The sequence below is a fragment of the Osmerus mordax genome, chromosome 22 (assembly GCF_038355195.1).
Source record: "Osmerus mordax isolate fOsmMor3 chromosome 22, fOsmMor3.pri, whole genome shotgun sequence".
Classification (NCBI taxonomy): domain Eukaryota; kingdom Metazoa; phylum Chordata; class Actinopteri; order Osmeriformes; family Osmeridae; genus Osmerus; species Osmerus mordax.
This window is the reverse complement of record NC_090071.1, coordinates 9,954,384-9,979,875: the sequence shown is the minus strand read 5'-3', so window position 1 is coordinate 9,979,875 and position 25,492 is coordinate 9,954,384. Positions and strand designations below refer to the sequence as shown.

Below are 25,492 nucleotides of genomic sequence, written 5' to 3'. Positions count from 1 at the left end.
AGCATTTTTTTTGATAGGCCTACATGTGTCAACTAGGTTACGCTTTTAGAATTGCAGACCAATTCCAGAGAAAAGCTTTATCCCCTTTTTATTCGCATGTGGTCTCTTGCTTTTGACTGCATTTTCTACTGGAGAATGGTGTTATGCTATGCTAACTTAATGTCTTGTAGTTATGAAACAATGTGTAATGTAATGTCTCCTTATTCAGCACAGTTTTTGTTTTGATTTTGTATTTAGGCTTTCACATGAAAAGACAAGAATTTGTAACCATTTTTATTTAAAAACATACATTAAACACGTGTGGATGTACATAACAATTTTGGTATACTTTGAAGGATTCTTTTTATTGAAAATGTTTTGTATGTTTGCAGTAGTACTAGCATTAATATTCATCACTATAATGTCATTTATCCAAAATCATGTAACACAATATAAATATTGATAAACACCACTACAATGCTAAAGAGAAACTACACCAAAACTCTCTGTTCTTTCCCGGTGTTAAATGCTCACACAACACTCATACTACTGTACACCCCAATTTCATCTTCATCCTTAAAGCTTGTACATCCACACACATACAGCACAGTATATACAGCATATATACAGTTCTGTGGGTGAAGCATTCTTTTTAAGTATGAGTATTTGCTCTGGATAAGAGCGTCTGCTAAATGACTAAATTAGTATTTTCATTTAGTCATTTAACAGACGCTCTTATCCAGGGTCTTCCTCAAACGCTGGAAGTCATGATTCACCAATAAATTACAAAATACCTATCATACCTTTGCAAAGATTTCAACTCAAGACCAGGAATTATGAGTTTAGTTTATGAGTATTGCACAAAGGGTTAAACAAAAAAAAAGAAATAGTTACTTTTTAATATTACCAAAGGCACTATCTCAAAACAAGTCAAAAATGAACTTCCTTTAAGTACATAAAACTTGAGTGAAAAAGACATTGTGGAATGTTAAGGGCTGGTTGTTGGTTCCCTCTGTAAGCAAGTATAAATGAATAGAAAAAAATGAGTTTGCAAAAGCTTGCAAAAGCATGTATTGCATGGCAGATTGACTACATTCACCCTTATTCTTCAGTGCATCTCAGGACACTTGAAGCTGAGTCGGTCACTAAGCATGAATCTCAGCTTCAAAGGGGGTATACAGATTTTGTATTCCAAGGTTCCTTGAGACAAAACATTTGACTAGAATATAAAAGTAGCAGTGCCTCCATTAGGAATGTATCCCCCCCAAAAATGCTTCAAAATGATAATTATTTTGATATTTTAAAATGGGTATAAGTTGTACATTCATGGAACACACTGTAACTACAGAGACATACTGATAATGGCTTGCAAATGAATGAACCCTTGTATTACAGACCAACTATCAAAGCAATATATAGTTGTAACCCAAATTACAGGCAACCATTGTTTAAATTTTTTTGACATTTTGTCTGACCTTTTTGTGACTTTGATTAGGATTAGTATAGAGTTAGATTAAAGCCTCTATAAGAGCGATGGGCATGAAGGTGAGAGCATGAGAGTGGTTCAAGTTTCTTCTTGGCAATGTTAAGAATATGCTCAAGCTCTCAGTCCATGCAAAACCAATTCTTAAACAACCCAATTCTTCCCATGGCTTCTATTCTTCCGGTTTTCAATTTTTTACTGCTGCAAAATAAATTCATAAAATAAAATACTTTTAAGTCACACATTTAGTTTCTCTCAAATAGTTACTTTGCTATATTACTTACATTAGTTGCTGTTTCCATTTCTTTCCATTCCTACAGGAAAACACATACACAAATAAACGCAAAGAAAAGCAGAGGCAATGACCTACTGTCTAAACACTATTTTCACATGACGAATGATACTGTCAAAATGGACAGAAAGTCTTAAATTGCCGGACAATTGACCTGGAAGTCGACTTTGTTAAATCAGTGATATAACTAAATGATTCGGGAATTCCCCTGCACAATCACGATTTTGCTATATAATGAAGCCTGCATGTTTTCTTAGGCCTACTTTGTCATAGCCCATGCACAAGATGAAAAGAAAATGTAGATCCTTGCTTGCGCCCAGAAATACATTTGGTTAAATTAATTTAAATTATTTAATTTCTACAAAATTCCTTAATAACAACTTCAAACCTCTGTAAATTAGTTGCGACACCAGCATTATTTATTGATTGTCATGCTAGTTTTGTTAGTTTCAATCAGATCAGATAGCCTCCTAATATAAAGGCAATGATAATTTGGTAAGTTATGTAACACACGTCAGAAAAACCTATTACATGGAATGACTTAACATGAATCATTCAGCAAAGACAATACTTGTTAGCTGTCAAAATATGGGAACATTTATCTTGCAAATTGTCAATTATATTTCATTATGTATGTTTAAAACACCACTCCACCTATGGGACTCCTCTCAACATCTTCTCCTAGTTCCCATAACCTGCTCCACAGGGGCGACACCATGAATTTTGGGCCCCATGAAAATATATCACCCCTGCATAAATGCTGTAACCACACCACAATAACCCAATCGACCCATTCAAAGCTTTTAACAACTCTAGATTTGCAGGCTTGCAACTCTCTTGTAGTCCAAAAGTTACCGTACGATATATATTGACAGTGAGCTGTGAAAATATGACACTGTGCATACATGTACGCTCTGCAATCTGCATCCAGTGGAATTCACTATTTGATGCAAGATTGATACCCTCTATGAGAAATGTGCTAAAAGGCATTTTTTACAGTCTAAATGTAAGTGTAATGGTAAACTTATTGAATGGGAAACAGCATAAAGGGATAATTTAAAATAAATGGCTAATAAATGCTAACCCTCACACATTGGCCATATTATGTATTTTCAACATTGGCTGTCAATTATACAGACTGAGTCAATCAATGCTTCAAACTGTCCAGCATCCAATACAGACCATAGGCTGTATTTGTTCCACATCCGTATCGATCAAAATAATTACAGTGTCTTAATTCTTATAACTGAAAATGATAGATTTTTTTGTATCCATATAATACAATTTAAAAGAAATTCCTACAGACCCTCAGCAATTATGCCAACTGACATGTCATTCAACACAATGCTACTCACCTTCTCCATTTGTTGTTACTGTTGAGTACTGTTGAGTAGGGGGAGCTTCTGAGGTAGAAGCTGCATTTGCAGGCAGGGGAAGGGACAACTGATTTAGTATGAATAATTTGCCTAAAGTGTGCATGCATTGATTAATGTGAGCTAAAAGAAGAGCAAAATATAAACACTGCACATTAGTTCACTATGGACTTGTTATTCTGAAGCTGCAGGTTAATTTCCACCCTCACAGACCACACACCTTTCCTTGTGAAAGTATGTGGGTCATACTTATAAGTATAGGGGTCAGATGGCTGAGCGGTTAGGGAGTCGGGCTATTAATCAGAAAGTTGTTGGTTCAATTCCCGGCCACGCCAAATGACATTGTGTCCTTGGGCAAGGCACTTTACCATACTTGCCTCAGGGAGAATGTCCCTGTACTTACTGTAAGTCGCTCTGGATAAGAGCGTCTGCTAAATGACTAAATGTACTGTCACCCTTTCTTTTCTCCTTTTTTTTCTTTCTTTCTCTCCTTTTTTTTGGAAGCCATATTTTTGCTGAAATATGATGCCCCACGGGCACTCCTGAGTCCTCACGCACTATTCACTGCTAGCAAAGAAGTACCTTTCATGCCTGTTTTCGGGTAGTCGGTTGATTAAATCTTAAAAGAACGTACCAGTACATTTTGGACATCCCAAACACTTGAGAAGTTTCTCTCTCTTCGTCTTAAGTCCTGAAATGACACACAAACATGAAATTATAGGATTTCCACTGAACACTGTAAAACAGACATCCCACTTGTGAACACTTCACCTAGATGAGGGTCAATGTCTTATTCATAACAACCGTCAGTCCTTTGAAATATCGTTTAGTCAATTTCCAGAGTGAAAATTATTATTGTAATCCCAGAACAAAAATGCAATTTGGCTATCATAATCCAAAATATTAAAGATTAGCAAGGGACAGTTGATCAGTGGACTGCATTCTCTAAGACCTTGAAACACTGACATTGCAGATGTATACGGCACATGTCTTATACCTTGACACAACCAGGTGTGTTTGTTAGAAGGTAGAAATGAAGGTATATTTCAGATTTCATTTAGCAAAAATTAATTATTATACTATTGCACTTTTCCTTGCCATGAATGGATTATAGTTACGCAAACATACAGATGTCATTAATTGTAAAAGTGTATGAATGAATATCCCATTTAAAGTAGTGTTTAACTGAACATTTACTCACGTGATATAAATAGAGATAGAATATAGAGGACAACAATGATGGCCAGAAGGCAGGCCACGAAGACAATTATGTAGATCCAAATAAGTGCAGGTACTAAACGTATAGAAAAACAAGCATTCAAGCATTAAGTACAAAGCATATCAGTCAGTATTCCAGTGCAGCAGATTTCAAATAACTTACAAATGTGAGTATTGAGCAAAAATGAATCAAATATACAAAAATGTGTACAAAATAAAGCTAGGGATTCAAGTGTTTGTTGTCAATCTTTTCCCCCTGAAGTTTTACAGGACTCTCCTAATAGGTTTTACACATGTTTATTCTCCATAGACTGGTCCTGCTGTTTTATGATTTATTCTGGGACAGGTCCACTCACATTATGTAATTGGCAGTACAAAACATTTGATTAACAAGTCTGGACAAAGAACAGCCAACACCAAAATAGTTTATGTTCAAAAATATACCCCTATTTATACCCCTTTGGCTGACATTCTAAATCTGATGGCTCAAAAATCTTATCATCTAACCAATGTAGTTTCTCAAACTTAGTATTCATTTGAAGTGTTGATGTCACTAAAAGAAATGGTTGAGAATTCAGGTTGAGTCTATTTGGAATGTATGACTCTTTCAGAGGGACTAAAACGTAACATTTATTAATACACATATTTAGACATGCACATCACTTACCAGGGGGAATTTCATAAGAAACACTGTCCTTTTCACTGATTGGATTCTCTATCTTGCAGAAGAATTTTTTACCAGCATCTGTCACATTGAGTTTCAGGTATTTGTCTGAACTACGCTGCCATGGTCCTGTTCCCTCTTTCCAGCTATAGGTGACTGGCTCAGCATCAGTGGTGTATGATACCTCACAGGTGAGAATGCAATCAACAGGGTGGATGTCGCACTCTGGATTTTGGGATATTTTTGGGGTGGCACTGATGTTACCTGTGAATGCACAGTTGATGATTATGGCAGCTTTGTCTCTCACTCAATAAATGTTATTTAAATTAACACTGAGCAATGATGTAATATGCACAAGTACACTTACGGATAACATCAACGGTGTATTTTCCAGTCACTTTACTTCTGACTTCCACAGTGTAAACCCCACTGTCTTCTTTGGTTAAGTCAGTAATTTCCAACTGTCCAGTTGCTGTATCCAGTGTTGCTCTATCTTTAAAACGTCCATAGACATCACTCTTTTCACTGAAGAGAGGCTCATATTCTATCACCTTATTCGATTGGAGTTTCCAAGTGATTGAGGAGCCAGACTCAGGAGGTGAGCCTGGTGTCAACTCAAGCTTTCCCTTTAGCTGAAAGTATTTTGTCTGACCTGGAAAAAAATACATGGGAGTTAAAAAATAGCCTTGTAGATAGAAAACAAGGTATCTGTGTCGTATCAGCAGTTCAGATGAATCTATGTTAATACATGTAATAAATGCCAGACTATTTGTGTCAGTTCAGGGCAAATTGCTGTAGACCAGAATGTATTTACATAGCACTGGTTGATGCTTTGATACGTCGGCATGTGTGGCTGTGTTTGGAAAACAAAGACATTTTCGCCTCATTGGCTCATAACGTTTTGAGTCATGGTGAATTGGTATCACAGGCGAAGTTGATAGATGTTTTCATTAACCTTTATTTAACCAGCTTTGTCCCATTGAGATTAAAAAAATCTATTTCTCAAGGGAGACCTGGCAGCAGTACAAAAACGTTTCTTAAAAAACACACACATGAAGACAACAGACAGGCTCAAAGTGCAATACATCTACAATGCAGGGGTAAAATAGAATCCTATTATAAATTAAAAGATTGACCAATTTCGAAAGACTCTACTTCCATAAACTTTACTTCCATAGACTTTATAATGCCCTTAAATTCATTTAGAGTAGGCCTAACTAGTTCCCAGAGTTTAAAACCTTTCTGCAGGCTATTACAAGCAGAGGGTGCAGAAAACAAAGGCTTTTCCCTCAACTTAGTCCGAACTTTAGGAACAGTCATAACCATAGTGTTTGTTCAAAGAGAACACACTTTAAATTGAGAATTGATAGACGTTTCCACTTGTAATGGCATACAGAACATCTCCAGCTAAGGAATGAATAACGCCACACCCCAAATAAATCGTTATTAGTTGTATGTTGTATCAAGGTATACATATATATTTTTTCACAGTTAATAAAGACAGTAAATACTATTTTATTTAATTGTGGTATGGGCTTTAAATAGGCCTACACTTCCGTTCTTTTAACGTCTACGTGCATGCAAGTGTTTCAAATAAGGTTACTGTAGTTTCACAGAGGGAGGACGCGGACTGGAGTCCATTCACGACGCACAAAACTGAGGGGATCAGTTGATGCACGTTCTATCTTGGTATTAACGAGCTGTGGTCCAACTTCTAAAAAACTTCCATCTAAAAAAACTAGCGGGCATTATCTAGCTCATTAGCGATATTGTTATTCAATAGAATTGGCTTTGTAAATTGTGGGAAGAACCATTCGATACTAATGGCATGCAATGCTAGGTTGCTAGACTAGCATTGTAGATTAGTTGGCTACCAGCAGTGCAGTAGTATCGAACTGCGCACAATTTACAAAGCCAATTCTATTGAATAACACTATCCACCTAATTGTATGTCCAAAACGTAGCCTATTAATTATGCTGATGGTTTTCTCTATTGTCGCTTATAAACATGAAAAAGGGCAGTAGTAAAGAAAAGAAAACACTTCCCCATTTCAGAAACTAGCCTGTAGCTCAGGCCTGCAGTAGCTAGCTGTGCTAGTATGTGAAATGAAAGACCTAAGCTAAGCTTAACGTTTTTGTTTAATTACGAATCTCTTAAACATAGTTTATAAATATCGGTTAAATAAGGGGTAGTAGTAGTTTAGTAAATGAAATGAATTGTTTTGCGAATTCGACAGATGATTTCCGGTTTAGTGAACGGTACTGTACCTCGGCAAAACGGATAGCACTCTAGCTAGCATAGGACAATTTCCCGATACTACGGGCAAGGCGTGTACATGTACCAGTTCTACCGTACTAGTGTATGTTGGTAGTTATTTCAATTTGCGTTACCTGAAACTGCGTTCAGACCCACCGCCATTCCCATGAAAAGGAGAATAGGCCAAATGCCTCTCTTTGATTTGCCCATTATCGAAGTAGTGAACTAGATTCGTCCCTTCTTCCACACCCAACCGCTGACTACAGCGAAGGACGATGGATCGTATCTTATTATTTCAAGGAATGAAACTGAAAGTAAGGCTGAAGGACGTCCCACCCTTCCAATGAGTCATTAAAAAAACATTTTATTGACAGACAATCACAAATGAAGTGGTAACCATTTCCATAGATTAACAGAATTATAACCCCAAGAATTTCAATCATACAATGTAATAGAATAGGCTAGTAGCCACATGCAATGCGTCTAAAATACATATAGACAATATTCCTCCCACAAGCTGCCTTTTTATTACAATCAATCTATCGCACCTGCATTGGTCTCCATTTGTTACTTTGTGCACGTATGCAGGTAGGCTATACACTATTAACTGGTTTCGAATGGTCGTGAGCTGGTTAAAAGGACCACTTGGGTAATGTAACAAAGTGTCCGATCACACGATATTTATGTGTGGACACCTTCCATATATGACAGTGTCACCTCTCATGTAGGCCTAGCATTATGTCTTACTGATGGCTTTGGGGGCACAGGTGGTGGGGAACGTAGGTTGGAGGGTGGAGGCGATGATTTGTGACAGCTCTGTCTTTGTGAGCCGTTCTCCGAAGGGTTGGTGGTTTTTCCTGTTCCACAGTGAGTGCTGGCTTCCGCATCTGTCCGCTGCTCATTGGGCCTTAGTTCAGGCAATTGGCCCTCTCGTTTATCCTCACATTCAGTTCCACCTTGACAGCTTTCCACTTTTTCTTCCCTCTCTATTTCAAATCCACCCGTATCCTGTTTTCTTACTTCCTCTTCATCTCCTTTCTCTTTATTTCCTTCCTCATGCACCCCCTTTTTATGCTCTTCGTCCTCCCCATAAACCTTACCTCCCTCCTCTCTATCCATACCCCCTTCCTCATAGTCTAAGCCTCCCTTCTCATTACTCATCTCTCTCTTTTCTCCCTCATCCTCACCCACCTCGTAATCTAAGCCTCCCTTCTCATTACTCATCTCTCTCTTTTCTCCCTCATCCTCACCCACCTCGTAATCTAAGCCTCCCTCCTCGATACTCATCTCTCTCTTTTCTACCTCATCCTTACCCACCTCCTCGTAATCTAAGCCTCCCTCCTCGATACTCATCTCTCTCTTTTCTACCTCATCCTCACCTGCCCCTCTTGTATCTGGAAACCAGACAGGTGACTCTTGATAACTTTGCTTCGCATAGTTACCCGTATTAATGTCTGACTGTTTGTCCCCGACAAGCGTTGGACAGGGGACTGACTGTTTGTCCCCGACAAGCGTTGGACAGGGGACTGACTGTTTGTCCCCGACAAGCGTTGGACAGGGGACTGACTGTTTGTCCCCGACAAGCGTTGGACAGGGGACTGACTGTTTGTCCCTGACAAGCGTTGGACAGGGGCCTCTGATGGAGCCAGGTTTTCGAGGAGGCTTCGGTGGGGGCTGTCCTCCAGGAGAAAATTGTAGGGCTTGTGTAACATTTGAATTCTGTGTTCCAGTTTTCTGCTCCAGCAACATCTGACGGTCCACATGCTCGGCCTCTATTGTTCTCACCTCCTCGCTGTTCAGGTTGACCTTGTTTACATCCTTGACATCATGTATTTTGCTGGGCATACTTTGGAACTCCTTCCCAAATGGCTCCTGGTTTCTCTCAGCCACGTTTCCTCCTGGTCCTGGGATGAGGCTGTCTGCCTCAGTCCAGACTCGTCCGTTCTCGCCCGGCTGAAGAGCAGCAACATCTTGATGATCCAAAATGCTTCTACCCCTCTCTCCACATTGTTTAATTCCTTTGCCTGGATGCACACAAATACAGAGAAGGAAGGGAAATCAGTAGTAACCGTTGTTTGTGTCCTTGGGCAAGGCACTTCACCCTACTTGCCTCGGGGGAATGTCCCTGTACTTACTGTAAGTCGCTCTGGATAAGAGTGTCTGCTAAATGACTAAATGTAAATGTTGTTAAACACAACATTAGAGTGATACGATATAACAAGTCTTATAGTAGGAGATACACATTAGAGAGCAGATTGGTCTTTAATGCTTTTCGATGGAGCTCGGGTTTACCTTTTCTTTTATAGATGATCATGCCAATCAAGAGACCGACAAGGCCAACCACACCAACAAAAACCCCAGTAACCACATTCACGTAGGTTTCCCTCGACAGTTCTGTAACACACACATTATAATATGAATGTAAACATCTGAAGACTTATGAAAAGCATGTCCTATTATTAAAGTGCATTCCAAACTCCAAACATTGAGTGTATTGTTCTCTAAAATATAAAGAGCTCATGTATATATTCAAAAAACCAATATGAAAAGGAAACTGTACTGTAAAGTGTTACCTCTTACCTAAAGGTGGGCAGTCTTTCGTGTAGAATGACTGGGTCTTCTCACTGACAGGGTTTCGGGCCACACAGGTGTAGTTGTCTGAGCCTGAGGAATGACTGCTAAAGCTGGGTCCCCTTTCCTCTTGACTCCATGTTGCCTCCTCCTGGCCAGGACCTAACCATTTGTACTTGACCTGTGGACCCCTTGCTCTGCAGCTCAGTGTAGCTATGGTGTTGTTGAGCTCACAGCTGATTTTAGGCTGCACAGGGTCTGTAAATGGACATAGATTGAGTTTTTGACAGAGCAAAAGTTAGTTACGCATTCCTTCAAATCTCCCCCCTCCTTTCCATTGTACAACTGTGGAAGTTAGAATATGATTGTATCTCAGGTCTCTCCTCTCAAACCTGAAAAACTGGTTTGATGTCGATGGTAATTTTGAAAACAACACTTACCCAAGACTTCTATGTTCTGCTTAAAAATCTTCATTTGCCCATCAACAACTCCCTCTGCTTCATAGGTACCACTATGTTGATCGGTCAAATTGTTGATGGTGATTTGTCCAGTCTCTGTATTTAATTCTGTTCTTCCCTTAAATTCTCGAAAGTGTTGAAAATGTTCTGTTGAATCCCATTCAACCGCCTTGTGACCATCGTGTTTCCAAAGGATCTCTTTTAAGTCTCCTTTAAATTGAGGATTGATAGTGACATTTCCACTTGTAAGGGCATACAGGACGTCTCCAGCTAAGGCATGAATAACGACACAACCAAAATACCTCGTTATTACTTGTATGTTGCATCAAGGTATAGCCTAGATTCATTTTTTGAACAGTTGAAGGCATTTATTTCACCAATTAAAATGTTAGGCTACCCAAGCTAGTCTGTAGCCCTGACAGTCTGTTAATACAACCGCATAGGCTTGCGCTAAATTGAAAAGTTTTAGTCTCAAACTCAATCTGTAGATCGACTCGTTTACCTATATGTAGCCTACATAGCTACATTAAATGTAGGTTTTTTTTTATCTTCGAAAGGAACATTTGTTGATCTAGAGATAAATCAATAATAGCAAGCTACTCGGACATAGAGCTAAGCAAAACTCCAGATACTGCGTCATTAGTAGACAAATTCCTCAATATGGTCAGAAAGTCGAATGAATGACATTTCCCTTAAATCCAATATCCCTGATGAAAAAACTTACCGATTAATTGTCCAAGTATTACACAACAAATAATTACTCCCGAAATCCATTGGAAATTCATGATCTTATAACTTAAAGTAAAAGTGAAAATCACCGTAAAAACGTGTTGTAAACCTCATGACTATGAAGATAGCATGGAAGCGGAAATCCAATTAAATCAGGTAATTTGCATGACTAGTCTTTGAATGAAATGCCACCTGGCTCACCTTGCTAACCTCTAAAACCTCTTTAAAAACCCAAATCCTATATTTAGGCTACTATGGCTACTCAAAGCAAAATCGAGAACGCGGCTTAAAGTCCTTGAGTCTGTGAGGGTTGGACATTTGGAATGGGCCTTGTCATCGACGTCACATACAGGGGTTGTGTAGCCTAGTGGACAGGTACAGGTATCATATCACTTCCAGCGTTTGAGGAAGCCCTACAAATACTCACACATTTTTACCAGAAAGCAAAAATGTGAAAATAATAATTACAATTGAAAATATGAAAGGGTGGGATGAAACAGAAATTGGCTAACTTAGTTACACTTTCAATTGTATCCAGCATGTAAGGCCTATAGTATCAAATTGAGTCTAGACTAGAGAATAACAATAACACATACAATTACATTCTCACAATAATATTTAATTTCAAAATATCACTGTAATCTTCCAGAAAAAAATGTTTCATTTAAAGTGCAAGTGTGCTATATGGATATTCAACTCAAAGTGCTGCATTTTGGAATCTTAGTAGCAATATTAATATTGTAATATTTGTCCCCTTCCAAAACAGAAGGACCATCTTAGTCAGATTGAGGTCCTGATGCAGTGCTTGGTGCTACGGTGGATTTTTGCCTTGCAAAACAATCATGACCCAGAAAACACTAGACTGTACCTACTCAACCTACTCCTTTACCCCTGTAACGCAAAGAATCCAACAAATAAATGGCTAACCCAAATTGTTTTGACAGTCCCTGGAAGTGTTGGGCAAGTGCCACTGGGCTGGTGAGTTGTTTCTTTTAGAGAAAGGCAAAAACACAAAAAAAATTATGAATGATTTGTAACCACAACCCCACTTGCTTTATATAATAAAGACTATTGTACCCTTCTATTCACAGATAAAATATATCAAACACACAAAAAAAAGAGTATCACACATTGTGCACGTCAAACATAGCAAATACATGTATAAATACAATATCTAATCATAAAAAGGTTTCATAAAGTGGTAGACAGCAGTAGAAAAGGTACTGTTATGATGTACAGCTATAGTGCACTCCTTTTTAACGTCAACTCCATGGACTCCAGAGATTTGTAGAAAAATAATCACACAGCCATTTTCAAGTCACTAAGGCAATTATTTGTGCAAGAATGGCATTGTGCAGAGCTACCCGTTGTATTTGAAATGAGATGGACAGTTTCTCAGACACTGCAGACCGTGCCAGTCCTGGCGGTTCAGAGCTCTTTAACGAGTTACAATTATTTCCTTTGTCCCACTAACCCACTCCTATCTTTCTATAATCAACAGATTGACAGTGCACTTTTCTGTTATTGCACTACAAAAAGGAGATAGGTGACCTTATTTCTGGGTATCCTGTGATGTATGTATTTTGTCCATCCACAAAAGTTCAAACAATTTTTTCTATGCAAAATAAATATTGTCTGTCGCTGAACCAAAACCATCTTCCTTCTTTTTATTCTGTCATAGTGGCCGTTATTATTGTTGTTGTCTTGAGTAAAAGTTTTGTGAGCTTGTCTGATGGCTGTCGACATACACCCACTGACTACCCCTGATACATACAACGCAAACCATCGAATGAGGTCAATCTTCCTTCATTCCCCCAGTCAGTTGGGTCACAATATGGTGCAGGTGGCAGAATGGGCACTTTTGGTGGCAGGGGTCTGAGCTTGTTGCTGACCCCCATTGGAACCAGAGTCTTTGCCCTCCAGGGCTCGTGAGGTACCCTCGGCAGGCTGCTCTCCCCCCACCAGGCCCTCTTTTGAGGCTGCGTCTCTCTCCGACACCTGCTTGGCCTTGGTGGAGGATAATCTCTTAAACAGTGACAGCTGAGGAGAGTAGGAGGACAGCGATGACTTGGCAACAGAATTCAGTTTACTAAACATTACTGCTAAAAAGTAACTTGAAGTTCCCTTCAGGAAATGTCAGCAATTTAGGATGGCGCTTCACTGTACATGATAATCTGAAAACCCACAACATACCATTGTGTTATTCTGCATAATTGTACGTGTTTTGGGACCTTTGTTTTAGTCAACATTATGGCTTGCATATTGGTCATTAGTTACCTATAACATGACACATGAGTCTTGGCTATAAGGGCATAGTTGGTGGGCATGCAGTGAAGAGTTTAATCAAAAGGATGAATGGACCGTACTGTTACAAGGGTGACCATATGCATATTGTTACTTATTTAACTATTCTCTTTATGTCCAAGCCATATGGTCAGAAACTCATGTCATGTAATTTCCTACCTTGCACATTTTCATTCTTGCTTGATTTGAACACACCACTTCCACACTCCTAACCTAATCCACCAATACTGACGTCTCCTACACCTACCATAGATGTATCAGAGATCATATAATGCAAACAATTAAAAAATAAATAAGTAATAATCATGTTGTTGTCTATTTATTTACTCGTGCAGTCCTTAATTCTGTGTGACGTAAAATCTCCTACCTTTTTGTTGGTTGCTGGCTGGCTCTTTAATGTGTCACATGTTCCATTCAGTGGTGCGGAGATAGGCTCAGTCATCTTTTCAGTCTCCAAACTGGACTCACCAAAGTTGTTAGCTGATGACAAAATACATATAGTATAGTTAAAGAATCCTCCAATACCACAACATGGGGGGGGGAGGGGGGGGGGGGGTTAGGGGGGGCTTCAGGTTGCTGGCAGCCTTTTCTAGAACCTTTCTGATGGGGGGGGGGGGACATTGCACAGGCGAAAGGTTTAAAATTACCTGTTTTTTCACAAACTGGAAGAGTCTCTTCTTTCACCTGTTCTGGTTTTGGTATTTCTGTTGACTGGACTGTCTCCACCTCCTCTATACCGTTTTCCTCCTCTACTTCTTCATCCTCTTCCTCTTCCTCCTCGGCTTCTTCTCCTTCTACATCTTCATCTCCTCTTCCAGCTTCAGATCTTAAATCCTGTCAGAGGAGACAGGGTTTGGAGAAAAACTTAAGAGTATGAAACCGGAAAGAATGAACAAAATGAATCAATATGTAAGGACTCGACAAATGAACATAAAACGTCAAAGTAAATAATGAAAATGTAATGTCCCTGTCATGGAACTGAAAGCAATCATTCTGAAGAATGCCACTGGGCCCATTTCATTTACACTATACCTCTGATGTACTCAAACCTCTAGCATGCCATTCGTTTTTCAGGTTACTAGCTACAAAATAACATCACATTTATATCACAAATATATCTATAGATATCAATTACAAAGAAAATATCTTTAGTGATACTTGGTTACATCCCCCCTTTGGCTTTTAACACATTCTCGTGCATTCTAGTGCTAAAATGAGAATCAAAGTGCATTGAAGTGAGAATTGTAATAAGCCCAAATTAGCTCTGGACAAACAACCAGTTCTTTCTTAGTTCTATCCTGATCATGTGAAGGTTGGGGTTTCATCATAAGGCAAAGCGTGAGAGTTCCAATTGGCATTTTGATTCTGTTTTGTAGCAGAACACGCTATGTCAAAAAGTCCAAGGGGCGTGAAAATGTAAGTTCCACGGTAGAAAACACAAACACAAGGGAAAGGGTTCTAGGAGCGGATCACTACACCAGTCACAGGAGGGGTGGCTATCACGAGGGAAAGGGTTGTAGGAGTGGATCACTACACCAGTCACAGGAGGGGTGGCTATCACGGGGGAAAGGGTTCTAGGAGTGGATCACTACACCAGTCACAGGAGGGGTGGCTATCACGAGGGGAAGGGTTCTAGGAGTGGATCACTACACCAGTCACAGGAGGGGTGGCTATCACGAGGGGAAGAAGCCTTTTAGGAAATTGAATGGGGACCCCACCTGAAGTAGATCACACAAATACCTTTGATGCAAACTGGTGTGTTTCCACAATTAGTTAGTAATTCATAAAGATTCCTGTAGAAACTACATATATAGAAATATGGAAAGATTTGGAATGTGATACTTTGACACCATTGTGTCTACGTATTTATTAGACAATTTCAACCATGAAAAAACAGCAAATCTCAAACTATTCTTACTACAAAGCACACACCATTGACGAAGACCTTTAGTAAATACATTGCGATTGAGAACCAGCTGATTCTAAACTTAGCAGGAATTGCTCCTTCAAATGCTATGTTACAATTGTTACAGGAATTACTTAGTGGGAAGGCAGAGGGATTGCTAAGTACACACAAACCACATTCTGCAGTAGTAACATTAGCACAACAGTGACTTGAGCGGACTGCATGCTTCGTCAAGCTTTTGCATTTGGGGATTTACATTTCAGTGTATTGGTAAGGCAATGAGAGAAAGACAACGAGAATGTTCTGACAGGCAGACAGAAAGTATTGAGTTTGGATCAATATATCAGATAAAAGTATAAAAACATTAAAACTGAGAATCATCGATCCACTGGTGTTTAAGTTTATCCTGAGAAATGATGGTCTGGTTCAGATCATTTTATCTATCATTTTAGGTTGAGGTATTGTGGTAAGACATCCTCCCAGAACTGCTGGGAATCATGAGATTTCTTAGCTGGCTGGCCCTTACCAGTAGGCTTCAGTTTGGTTTTTGCTTGAGTCCTGACAGCTTTGGCATCAGAGGATCCGTCTCGTAGATTTGCGTTGCTTTTCTTTCTGACATCATCTTTTTTTTTCTTCCTTCTGTCATCTTCTTCCTCTTCCTCCTCTTCATTTTCATCTTCTTGCTCTGCCTCCTCTTCTTCCTCTGCCTCACTTTCCATGACTTCCTCCTCCGCCTTTCCACTCTCATTTTCCTCCTCTTGCTCCTCCTCTTGACTTTCTTCCTCAGCTATCTGACTGGTCTCCTCTTCTCCCTCGCCCTCATCCATGTCACTTTCTACCTCTTCCTTTTCTCCTTCGCCCTCGTCTTCTTCTTCGCCTGCACTGCTCTCTGCCTCCTCCTCCTCCTCACCTTCCTCCTCTGTTTCACTATCTACCTCACTCTCATCTTCCTCCTCTGCAGACTTGTCAGACTCACTCGTATCCTCCTCTTCCTCGCTCTCCACCTCCTCTTTCTCTTCTTGCTCAGAAGACTCACTCTCATCTTCCTCACTCTCTTTTTCTTCTTCCTCCTCAGAAGAATCTACAGAATCACTCTTTACCTCCTCTTCCCCACTCTCTACCTCCTCTTCCCCACTCTCTTCCTCCTCTTCCCCACTCTCTACCTCCGCTTCCTCGCTCGCCACCTCTTCTTGCTCAGAAGACTCACTATCATTTTCCTCACTCTCTCTTTCTTCCTCCTCAGAAGACTTGACAGAATCACTCTCCTCCTCCTCCTCTTCACCACTCTCGACCTCATTTCCGTCCTCCTCTTCTTCATCGCGCTCCTCCTCAGAGTCAGATTCCTCCTTCATGCTCTCTGTCTCCCTTTCTGATGTCCCTCCACTTTCCTCCTCTTCCTCACTCTCTGACATGGCTGCACTCTCATCCTCTTCCTCCTCACTCTCTTCGCTCTCTCCCCTCCCAACGCTATTCTTTCCCTGGTCCTCCGACGACCCACTAATCCCTTCATCCTCTTGCTCCTCCTCCATGGAGCCATCCTCCTTTTCCTCCAACTCTGACTGACTTTCCCCTCCACGCTCTGTGCCTGTCCCACTTTTGCCTTCCTCTCCTTCGCTACCTTCTCTTTCCGATATCTCTCCATCCTCATCCTCTCGCAGCAACGGCTCACATTCCTGACTATCTGTGAGCCTAGCAACAAAATCGATTTTGTGTCCGTCCGTACTTTCTGCACTAGTTCCGACCCCTCCCTCGCCCTCATCTCCAGTGCGTCCACTCTCCTTCTTCACGGGTGTTCTATCGTCGCTTCGCTGGGACTCGTCCGAGGTCTCCTCCTCCTCCTCCTCCTCCTCCCCTCCACTACTTTTTTCCTGCTCTTCTCCCTTGTCTTGAGGATCCACGTTGGAGCTTCTTTCCTCGGTCACCTGCTCCAGGGAACCTGGTGTTATACTGATGCTACCAGCAGTCCTCTTGCCCAATTCAGAGTTTTCAGAGTCCAGTGAGTCACTCGCGGAGCTTCGGGCGTTGCCAGACAAACTTGGGTCCTTGACTTTCAGAGCCTGTGGGCTAAAACAGGCTGACTCACTTCTCGATGGTGAGCCAAATGGGATAACATCAGCCACAGCTCTCACCATTCTCAGAGAGCCCTCGAGACCTGGGTCCGACACTAGAGAGGTCACCTGGGTGAGGAGGTTCTGCTGTGTACTGTGCTTTGGCGTGTGTTCAGATTGTTGGTCGTCCTTAGATTTGATCGGTTTTGAGATCTGTGCTTTTGCATTTCTCTCATTTTTGGTTTTCTTGAGACCGTCAGATTCAAAGTGAGGTTCGTGTGGTTTAGCTGTTACACCCTCAGTGCCCTCTGAGAGCACATGAGGGGGCTTAAGGTTGCTGGCAGCCTTTTCTAGAACCTTTTTGCCTGGTGCACTCCTTATATCTCCATGCTGACTTCTTACCATAACAGCTTTACCTTTCTCCTTGGACTTGACTTGTTCTACGTTTGACCTTTTTATAGATTTAGGATTGACCTCTACAAGTGCCTTGGTGACCTCGACACTTTGACCTCTGGATCCTACACGCTGCATTTGCTTCGGCTTGTAGTCAGCAATGGGTTTCCCTTTCACACAACCTCCTTTGTCCTCAGCCTTAATCAATTTCCTTTTCCCCTCCCTAGATGCCGCCTGAGCATAAGGACGCGGTTTCGACTTTGCCTTACTGACGCCCCCTACACTGACGGCCTTGGAGCTGGCGGAGTCGGCCTTTATTTCTGTGGGGTTGATGGCCTGCAGAGCCATGATGAGGTTCTCCTTGCCCCTGCTCTGAGGTGCCCATGGCCGAGAGGTGAGGTGAGGACTCTGTGCCTGAAAAGCATGAGCACCGGGCAGTGCCTTTCGCTGGGTGAGCTCCGCCCTCTTAGGGGACGGAGAGGGTTTGGGGGCGTCCTCCTCTGCTGGGAGTTGGGTTTCTTTACACTTTTCCCTTTCCCCGCCCCTCTTTTCCTCCATCGCACCATCATTAACATGCCTTCTTGCAAGCTTACCCTTCCTCTATCCCGGCACCAGAAGGCATGAGATGGAAAAAGGGACAGCGTTAGAAGAAGGAAAAAATGAAAGAGTCAAACCATGCAGAGACAGGAGAGGGCAGAACTTGATGGTAACATGAGAAAAGGTAGAACAACGGTGTTACACAGTGAAAGATGTGTCCGCACAGAAGCAGAGGTCTGACCAGCATGATGTGAATGAGAGACGACGCTCTGAATTCTAAGTTTTACTTGGTTCAGTATTTGCCATAAAAGGCCATTTGTAGCTTCTCTAGTCTAGTAAATATCTAGAATCTTTCTCTTACCTTCTGAACAGGAGACAACGTCAGTGTCTTGTCACTGGGGTCCATTTTCATCACGTGAGTCTGAAAGAAACATAACCTTTGTTTAAAAAAAGGAATTCTCCCCCCATCTTCAATTGGGAGTAGTTAATGAGTATGGGATGAAAGTAGACTAAAGTGAAAAATCTTTGGAATCATATGACTGTAATATGAAGGACCTAATTTGATCATTGTCAATTAAATCTTGTACATAAAATTCTCCAAACTGAAAAATTGAAACAATTTCATTAAATATACATAATTAGACCGATTCCAGTCAGTCTGGATGGAATTTGTGACAGTTTGGTAATGAAAATACCAACCTTTTCTCAAAGCAGGAGTAAACAAGCATTGACAGCGACTGGGCTAACACTCACCATATTTAAGAAGTCAGTTGTGTCTCCCAAGTCTTTGACGCTGACGTTGTCTGTTAGGTTGTCCACAGGACAGTCTCCCTCCTTTGCATTTCTCCACTCTTTCCAAAGAGTTACACAAAGACAGATGATTTAAAATCCCAAATCTTTTAAATAATTCCATTTTAGACAGCCACTATCGGCAAACATTTGGTGGAGTTCACATTTGGAATAGCAGATCAGGGCAGACAGTATAGATTACAATGATGTTACAGTTGACACATATCAACAGGCGGTACTGCTCTGGACAGTGATGTTGACTCATTGGAAACCTTAGAAAGCTCCTTGGTGAAGAGTGAGGGAGAGACATAGTGAGATGTTCTGTAGGTACCCTTCTGGTTTGAGCCCGTGCTCCTGTGTTGGTGAATGTCGTTGTGCACCTTTCTGTGGGCCAGCTGGCTGGACACTGACAGGGGGTTGAGGTGGCCGGACGTCAGGCTGGGCAGGGTGTGGAACATGGAGCCAAACTGCTCGGGCGAGCGCTCCTGGGAAAAGGACACAAGCTCTCAGGCTCGCTGTGGGGAACACAAAATGTCACCTGACCTAACATGATGTCTAAAAAGCTTTAAGTGTAGAATAAAGGGCCGTTAATCCTGTTTGTTGGCGTTCTCAACTCTCAGTGGCCCACTTATGGACAACCTGATAGATACTGCTATAAGGGACCCAAAATAATAGGATTTACATCACAGTGAATTAAATACAACTACCATAAAGACTACATGTACAATTAGACAAGGCCAAATTTTAAATTAAAACGTCTACAACCAAATGCATCACTGGTCTGACTCAGTGCCTACTGGGCCCTCTGTGCCAGTACCCACCCTCTCTCGCCTCCTGACCCTAGCAGAAAGACTCCTGGTGAGGCTGGTGGACGTGTCTCCTAGCAGCTCTGTGTAAGACTTCTCCAGGTAGTTCTCTGTCACGTCGTCCTCCTCCATGGTCACCTCCTCACAGCTCTTGTCCCTGTACCTGGCCAGCACCAGCATATGACAGCCACCGCAGGTCACCTGGAAAACACACGTGCATGGGAAGTCACACAGGAGTGCGTGATCGCCGTCTGCCGTTCAGGAGACACTCTTTCATGACAACAATTTAGGTAAAAGTAGGAGATGTTTGAATAGAGTTTTTTTGTTTGTTATGGGCAAAGAAGGCACTTTTCAGCAATGACTTTGGATGAAGAATCGATCTCCATTTTGACTTATTATTTATTACATGATCATAGGGTTGGGTTGAAAATGTTATTACAAAAAATACATCTATAATATCGTAAAGTCTTCTTTTAAACACATACCGCTTTGACATTGTACTTGAGGAAGCGCGAACACAAAGTGGGTTTGAACTGATTGGTGAAATTCTCTTCTCCAAGGCCCAGCTTCCCGTGTCTTCCATCCCCGAACGTGTACAGGAGGCCACTGTCTGGGACCATGAAAACCACAGGTCAATCACGCTGCAACACAGCCACATCACCCACACAACGCACAAGTCCGGTCACGCCATCGACTCAAACATCTCGCGCCCATAATATAGAGCGACGGCGGCGGGTGTGTGTGTGTCGTTTTTTGGCTCGTGGGCGTTGACCGGTGTCGGCTAACCTGTGATCACGGCCGTGTGGTTCTCCCCACACATGATGTGTTGGACCCGCCCCTTCCTGAAGTGCTCAAGAGCTCTGGGCAGCCGCGCCTCAAAGATAAATGTTCCGTGGCCCAGCTGGCCAAACTGGCCCAGGCCAAACGTGTACACATCCTCCTCTGTAGGGAAACCAGGAAAAAAAAAAAAGTCTCAATGTCTCCATGTCAATACATCCCGGAAAAGATTTAAAAGGCATCACATTTTGTTTGCCAGCTTGGCTACCTGTCAGTGCCACGGTGTGTCCACCTCCACATGCCACTTTAATGACTGGCTGCGTGACGCCCCTGACCAGCTGGGGGAGACGGTGACCAGCCAGCTGGTCAGTGGTAAGCCCGAGTTTTCCACTGTCTCGCTCACCAAACGTGAACAGCCTACCATCCACTGAAAAAAAGGAGCGAAAAATATGTTGTTTTCATTTACCCTCCAGTCAACTAGTCTTGGCACTGAATGTTTTCCTAATGAGTCAGATGTGTGTGGACTAAGTAGAAGACTAAGAAGCTAATAAAACTCACCTGTGACAAAGGCTGAATGGTAGTAACCACAGGCCACCCAGGATATGGAATAGCCCACTGTGACTTCCTGGGGGGTGGTGACATTGCTCTCCTTACCCAGGCCAATCTGGCCTTCAGCATTATCTCCCCACATGAACAACTTCCCACTCTCTAAGAAAAGGTGGTGAATACATATACTACTTTCAATACTCAAAGAGCCTTATGGGTTGGGATAGCAATTAATATTGGTTTAACAGTGAAGAAGCTACTACTGCTTTATGTTTTAAAAGCATTACAAGTGAATAGTTACTAGGCCAGTACAAAGGGATCTTACCAGTCAGAGCAGCAGATGTGTTTGAGCCAGCAGCAAGCATTTTGATTGGTCCGTGTGTGCTTAAGAAGTTTACCAGCTGAAAAGCAGTCCTCTCTTCATAGTCCCCCAGGCCTAACTGACCCTCATTGTTTCCGCCAGAGGTATAGACATGTCCCCGAGCTGTGGAAACACAGATGCATGCTCACGCTTCAATTTCTTGAGGAATAAAAGCAACAGGATATCATCCAGGTTTTTCTTTGAAAAGGTTATATAATATTTTACATCAAGGACTTACATGTATAAACAATTGTGTGGTTTCTCCCACAGGCCACCAGCCTCACCTTTTCAGCCTTCAAAGCTTTGAAGGACAAAAAAACAAAAACATATTTTGATACACTGATGGAGGGTTACAACCAAGTATTTGGAGTGTGAACGGCTTTGTGAACCATTGTCTGCTGCAATAACTACTAAAGTGTTTCCACTACCATTGTTTTGGAGGGGCTGCCAGCCCCTCCAAAACGACATCCCGTCCTCCTAAAAGAATGTAAAAATATTTAAAAAACGGACGCGCGATATAAAGCCGTTTTCACACAGCCTACACAGGCAATTCTCTTCTTGCTCGTTGCCTCAAAAGTTCAATTAATTTGCGACCAATTTTCACTCAACGTTGTTATTTACACCTAATCGCCTGTCGATGAATACACTAGAGATCCAATGAGAGTAACTAAATTCGAGCGAATTCCCCCATTTGCTCCTCGCGAGCGGCTCCGTGTGGTGGTAGTAATAGCATTTACTTCCATGCATATACTGTGATAGCTGTGTTATGCTAGCTGGTTTCGTTCTGACTGACAATATACTGACGTTGCTCGTCACAAATGATATAAACTCATATAATATATTCGCTTCTCTTGCTAGACTACCTGTTTGCGCTTACAGGTATCTCAAACTGATTTATGGGCCTGTCATTCAATTGAAAATGAATGTGAGGCAAAAGTTTGGTCTACCGCCCCCCCCTGAAAAAAAATCCTGAGGGAAACACTGTATATTATCGTATCGTACTTAAGGTATATTTCACTTCAGATGGTGTAGCCTAATTTCATTGTGTAGCCTACACATTTTCATCAGCTTGCGATATTGCTCCATAGCCCATCGCTTTGCCTCCAGCTCGGGAGATTAAACTAGATTGTGGACCCCTTGAGATGTCTTATAAGACATCTCGAGGGGTCCACGTAGTTAACTAGTGATGCAGTTAACTATTTAAGTATCTGATACTTAAATAGTTAATAACTGCATCACCAATTATGAAGCACTAACACATTGCTTTGAATCAGATTGTGAAGAATTATAGTCAGACAAACCTTTCACGCAAGTGGGCTTGTTCACGGACGTCTTTGATCCCAAACCAAGCTGACCCCAGTTATTGCTGCCAAACATGAAAAGCTTTCCATTTTCTGGAGGAAAAAATATGACACTTTTTTCAATATGACAATTCTTGAAAGTAGCCAAGACAGTGGTTGAGTCATAAGCTATTTCAGCTATTTCACTGCTTTCACGTGCCTGGACCCTTTTGGGACAATGAAAATTAAAGGTTAATTTGCACTAGAGGAAACATGTCACTTGCTTAGCATCAGGTGTGTAAAATATTAATATTTCTACATTGTATAAATGCAGTTAGTTGAAGGATCTGTCTTTCTACTATCCTTACCTGTAATCAATGCTGTGTGTTCATCTCCACAAGCAATGTTTAGGGGTGTGTCATTTTTCAGCCAAAATTTACTGGGAATGTTGTCTGCAAATTTGCTTTTTCCGAAGGTAAAGACTGCTCCCGACTCTGAAACGCCATATAAGAAACAGGGTTACATCTAGCTAGACTAGAGACTTTGTGTTGTCTTGTCTATATGGTAACGTTCGGTTTGTTATCATGGAAACAGGGATAGCTCGATAGCAAGCGTAATTGATAAAGCATCGGTAACTTTGAATTTAGACAGCAGTCTAGCTAACGTTAGCTAGGTAGCTGGCAATTTGTGATGTTTGTTGGAAGTCTGTAAATTATTACCAGGTATATCGTCCACCGCCTCCCCGGCCATAGTTGTAGTAGTAATCCTAATCGGATTTGTCAACGCTATTATCTAGCTACTGTAGCTAGACAGCTAGGATAGCTGTATCATTGTGTTGGCAACTGTTGGTCGGGTACTCGAGTAATCTTCTTCTTTTAATTTGATTGGCGGATCGCATCCAATTTAAAAGAGCAAACACCGCCATCTACTGTGCAGGAGTGTATAGCCAGTCACGGCCTGACAGTACACCCTACTCCACAATCCTGAAGCTCCTACTCATTTACAATACTCAAACTTTGACTCTGACTTCCTTGGTGACCTCTGCGTCGGGCCAAATACCTTTGAACTGTGATATAATAATCATACCATGGTCTGTCAATTGTGATTTATTGCTTGAATATATTGAATACACTGTAGACTGATTCAGCATTCAATATATAAACTTTTATTAAGAGGCTTTGTGTAAAAGCTTTTGTATATCACTTTTGTGAAGATAATAGTTATTTATTTGTTACTTGTTATAAATCATTTTCTTTTACATTTTAATAAATTTGTGCCCTGTAACCCTGGGTTAGGCTACATCTTGTTTGTTGGCCTTTTGTAAACCATCCACATAGTTTGCAAACGCTAACAGTTTGGCTCTCCTTTCCTCTTCCTCCTCTTTCTGATCTTTGATTTCCCAGAAGTGCAAGATCTTGTTCCAGAAGCCACTTTTCTTCTTTTTCTCTGTTTGCAAGAGACAAGCATAAAATATTTCTACATGGTCTAAAGTACACATAATAATTACATATCAACATATCAAACCTACAATGGTTTCTTAATGAAGAAATTCTAACATTGCTTACACATCTTACGTTTTTGGTAAATTTCCATAGTGCCTACTTTTGCTGCACTTTGCCAGGTTGACAATCCCAGGTTGAGCGTTATAGAGATCACATACTATACTTTCACATCACAAGATCTGGGAGAAGTGACTAGTTTTATAATGTTCTTACTTGTCTCTGACTCTTCCTCTGACTCATCCTCTGACCCTTCCTCTGACTCATCCTCTGACCCTTCCTCTGACCCTTCCTCTGACCCTTCCTCTGACCCTTCCTCTGACCCTTCCTCTGACCCTTCCTCTGACTCATCTCCATCTGACTCTTCTCCCTCTGACTCTTCTCCTTCTGACTCTTCTCCCTCTGACTCCTCTGACTCATCCTCACAGACTCTTTTACAATCTTTTCTTTTGAAAAACGTTGCGAGCTTCTTGAAGAAACCGCCCTTCTTCTTTTTCTCTGTTTGGAAGAGACAAGCACAACACATTTCTACATGGTCTATAGTACACTGAATATCCTCATATCAAACCTACAATTGTTTCTTAATGAAGAAATTGTAACATGACTTACACATCTTAAATTTTTGGTAAATTGCCATAGTGAAATGGAATGTACTTTTCCTGCACTTTGCCAAGTTGACATTCCGAGCGTTATAGAGATCACATACTATACTTTCACATCACAAGATCGGGAGAAGTGAAAATGTTCTTACTTGTCTCTGACTCCTCCACTGACTCTTCCTTCTCTGACTCTTTCCTCTCTGACTCCACTGATTCTTCCTTCTCTGTCTCTTTCCTCTCTGACTCCACTGATTCTTCCTTGACTCTCTCCTCTGATATTTCCACCTCTTTTCTAGGTTTTGTATCTTCCATTTCTTGCTCAGCGATCCTCGGTCCAGCAGCTTTTGTGCATCGGACAAGTTCCGGGGTGTCATCTTCAAGTTCCCGCTGCAGGGACTCGGTCTGTCTCAACGGATACTTTTCATGTACTCGCAGTCTTTCAATGTCTCTCCCCCTCTCATTTTCTTGACGTCTTTCGGATTTCTTCGGCAGGCCTTCTTCTAACCCTTTACGTCTTGCTTCCTCACTCTCTTGTTCTATCTGCCTCTGATCCACTTCCTGTCTTTCATGCTTGTGCTTTCTTTCTGTCTCTCTCTTTTTTTCAAGTTCCCTCTGAAGTGCCT

General features: G+C 41.4%; 3 protein-coding genes across 4 annotated transcripts; all 3 read right to left on the bottom strand.

Annotated features, from left to right (window-relative positions):
• Positions 1–259: 259 nt before the first annotated feature.
• Positions 260–7,548, bottom strand: LOC136966388 (CD48 antigen-like). Its single transcript, XM_067260889.1, has 8 exons — positions 7,401–7,548; positions 5,377–5,661; positions 5,013–5,273; positions 4,329–4,421; positions 3,762–3,818; positions 3,110–3,169; positions 1,747–1,776; positions 260–1,663 (listed from the first exon to the last, which is right to left on the bottom strand). The coding sequence occupies exons 1-7, from the start codon at positions 7,474–7,476 to the stop codon at positions 1,748–1,750; spliced, it is 861 nt and encodes a 286-aa protein (XP_067116990.1). The 5' UTR covers positions 7,477–7,548; the 3' UTR covers positions 260–1,663; position 1,747.
• A 77-nt stretch (positions 7,549–7,625) lies between these two features.
• On the bottom strand, positions 7,626–11,324 carry LOC136966193 (proline-, glutamic acid- and leucine-rich protein 1-like). 2 transcript variants are annotated; one of them, XM_067260636.1, is made up of 6 exons: positions 11,020–11,324; positions 10,278–10,565; positions 9,847–10,095; positions 9,559–9,660; positions 8,521–9,290; positions 7,626–8,457 (listed from the first exon to the last, which is right to left on the bottom strand). In XM_067260636.1, the coding sequence occupies exons 1-6, from the start codon at positions 11,078–11,080 to the stop codon at positions 7,987–7,989; spliced, it is 1,941 nt and encodes a 646-aa protein (XP_067116737.1). In that variant the 5' UTR covers positions 11,081–11,324; the 3' UTR covers positions 7,626–7,986. The 2 variants fall into 2 exon arrangements, with proteins under 2 accessions (XP_067116737.1, XP_067116736.1); XM_067260635.1 differs by having other exon boundaries at positions 7,626–9,290.
• A 339-nt stretch (positions 11,325–11,663) lies between these two features.
• LOC136966192 (X-linked retinitis pigmentosa GTPase regulator-like) lies at positions 11,664–23,633 on the bottom strand. The gene is made up of 16 exons (XM_067260634.1): positions 23,491–23,633; positions 23,140–23,265; positions 22,793–22,885; positions 21,730–21,792; positions 21,456–21,614; positions 21,143–21,292; positions 20,853–21,011; positions 20,594–20,749; positions 20,293–20,417; positions 19,823–20,008; positions 19,333–19,486; positions 18,966–19,063; positions 18,574–18,633; positions 13,976–14,162; positions 13,696–13,808; positions 11,664–13,064 (listed from the first exon to the last, which is right to left on the bottom strand). Exons 1-16 carry the CDS (start codon positions 23,519–23,521, stop codon positions 12,852–12,854), a joined length of 2,073 nt encoding a protein of 690 aa, XP_067116735.1. The 5' UTR covers positions 23,522–23,633; the 3' UTR covers positions 11,664–12,851.
• Between the last annotated feature and the right edge of the window lie 1,859 nt (positions 23,634–25,492).

Coding starts and splice junctions, on each gene's coding strand:
- LOC136966388 (XM_067260889.1), bottom strand. CDS start 7,476: ATGGGCAAATCAAAGAGAGGCATTTGGCCTATTCTCCTTTTCATGGGA. Junction 3,819..4,328: donor TCTATCTCTATTTATATCAC/GTGAGTAAATGT, acceptor GTGTCATTTCAG/GACTTAAGACGAAGAGAGAG. Junction 1,777..3,109: donor AGTAACAACAAATGGAGAAG/GTGAGTAGCATT, acceptor GTTTTCCTGTAG/GAATGGAAAGAAATGGAAAC.
- LOC136966193 (XM_067260635.1), bottom strand. CDS start 11,080: ATGAATTTCCAATGGATTTCGGGAGTAATTATTTGTTGTGTAATACTT. Junction 10,096..10,277: donor GCAGAACATAGAAGTCTTGG/GTAAGTGTTGTT, acceptor GTCCATTTACAG/ACCCTGTGCAGCCTAAAATC. Junction 9,661..9,846: donor GAAAGACTGCCCACCTTTAG/GTAAGAGGTAAC, acceptor TGTGTGTTACAG/AACTGTCGAGGGAAACCTAC.
- LOC136966192 (XM_067260634.1), bottom strand. CDS start 23,521: ATGGCCGGGGAGGCGGTGGACGATATACCTG. Junction 20,750..20,852: donor ACACACCGTGGCACTGACAG/GTAGCCAAGCTG, acceptor GTTTCCCTACAG/AGGAGGATGTGTACACGTTT. Junction 20,418..20,593: donor CCACACGGCCGTGATCACAG/GTTAGCCGACAC, acceptor TCATGGTCCCAG/ACAGTGGCCTCCTGTACACG.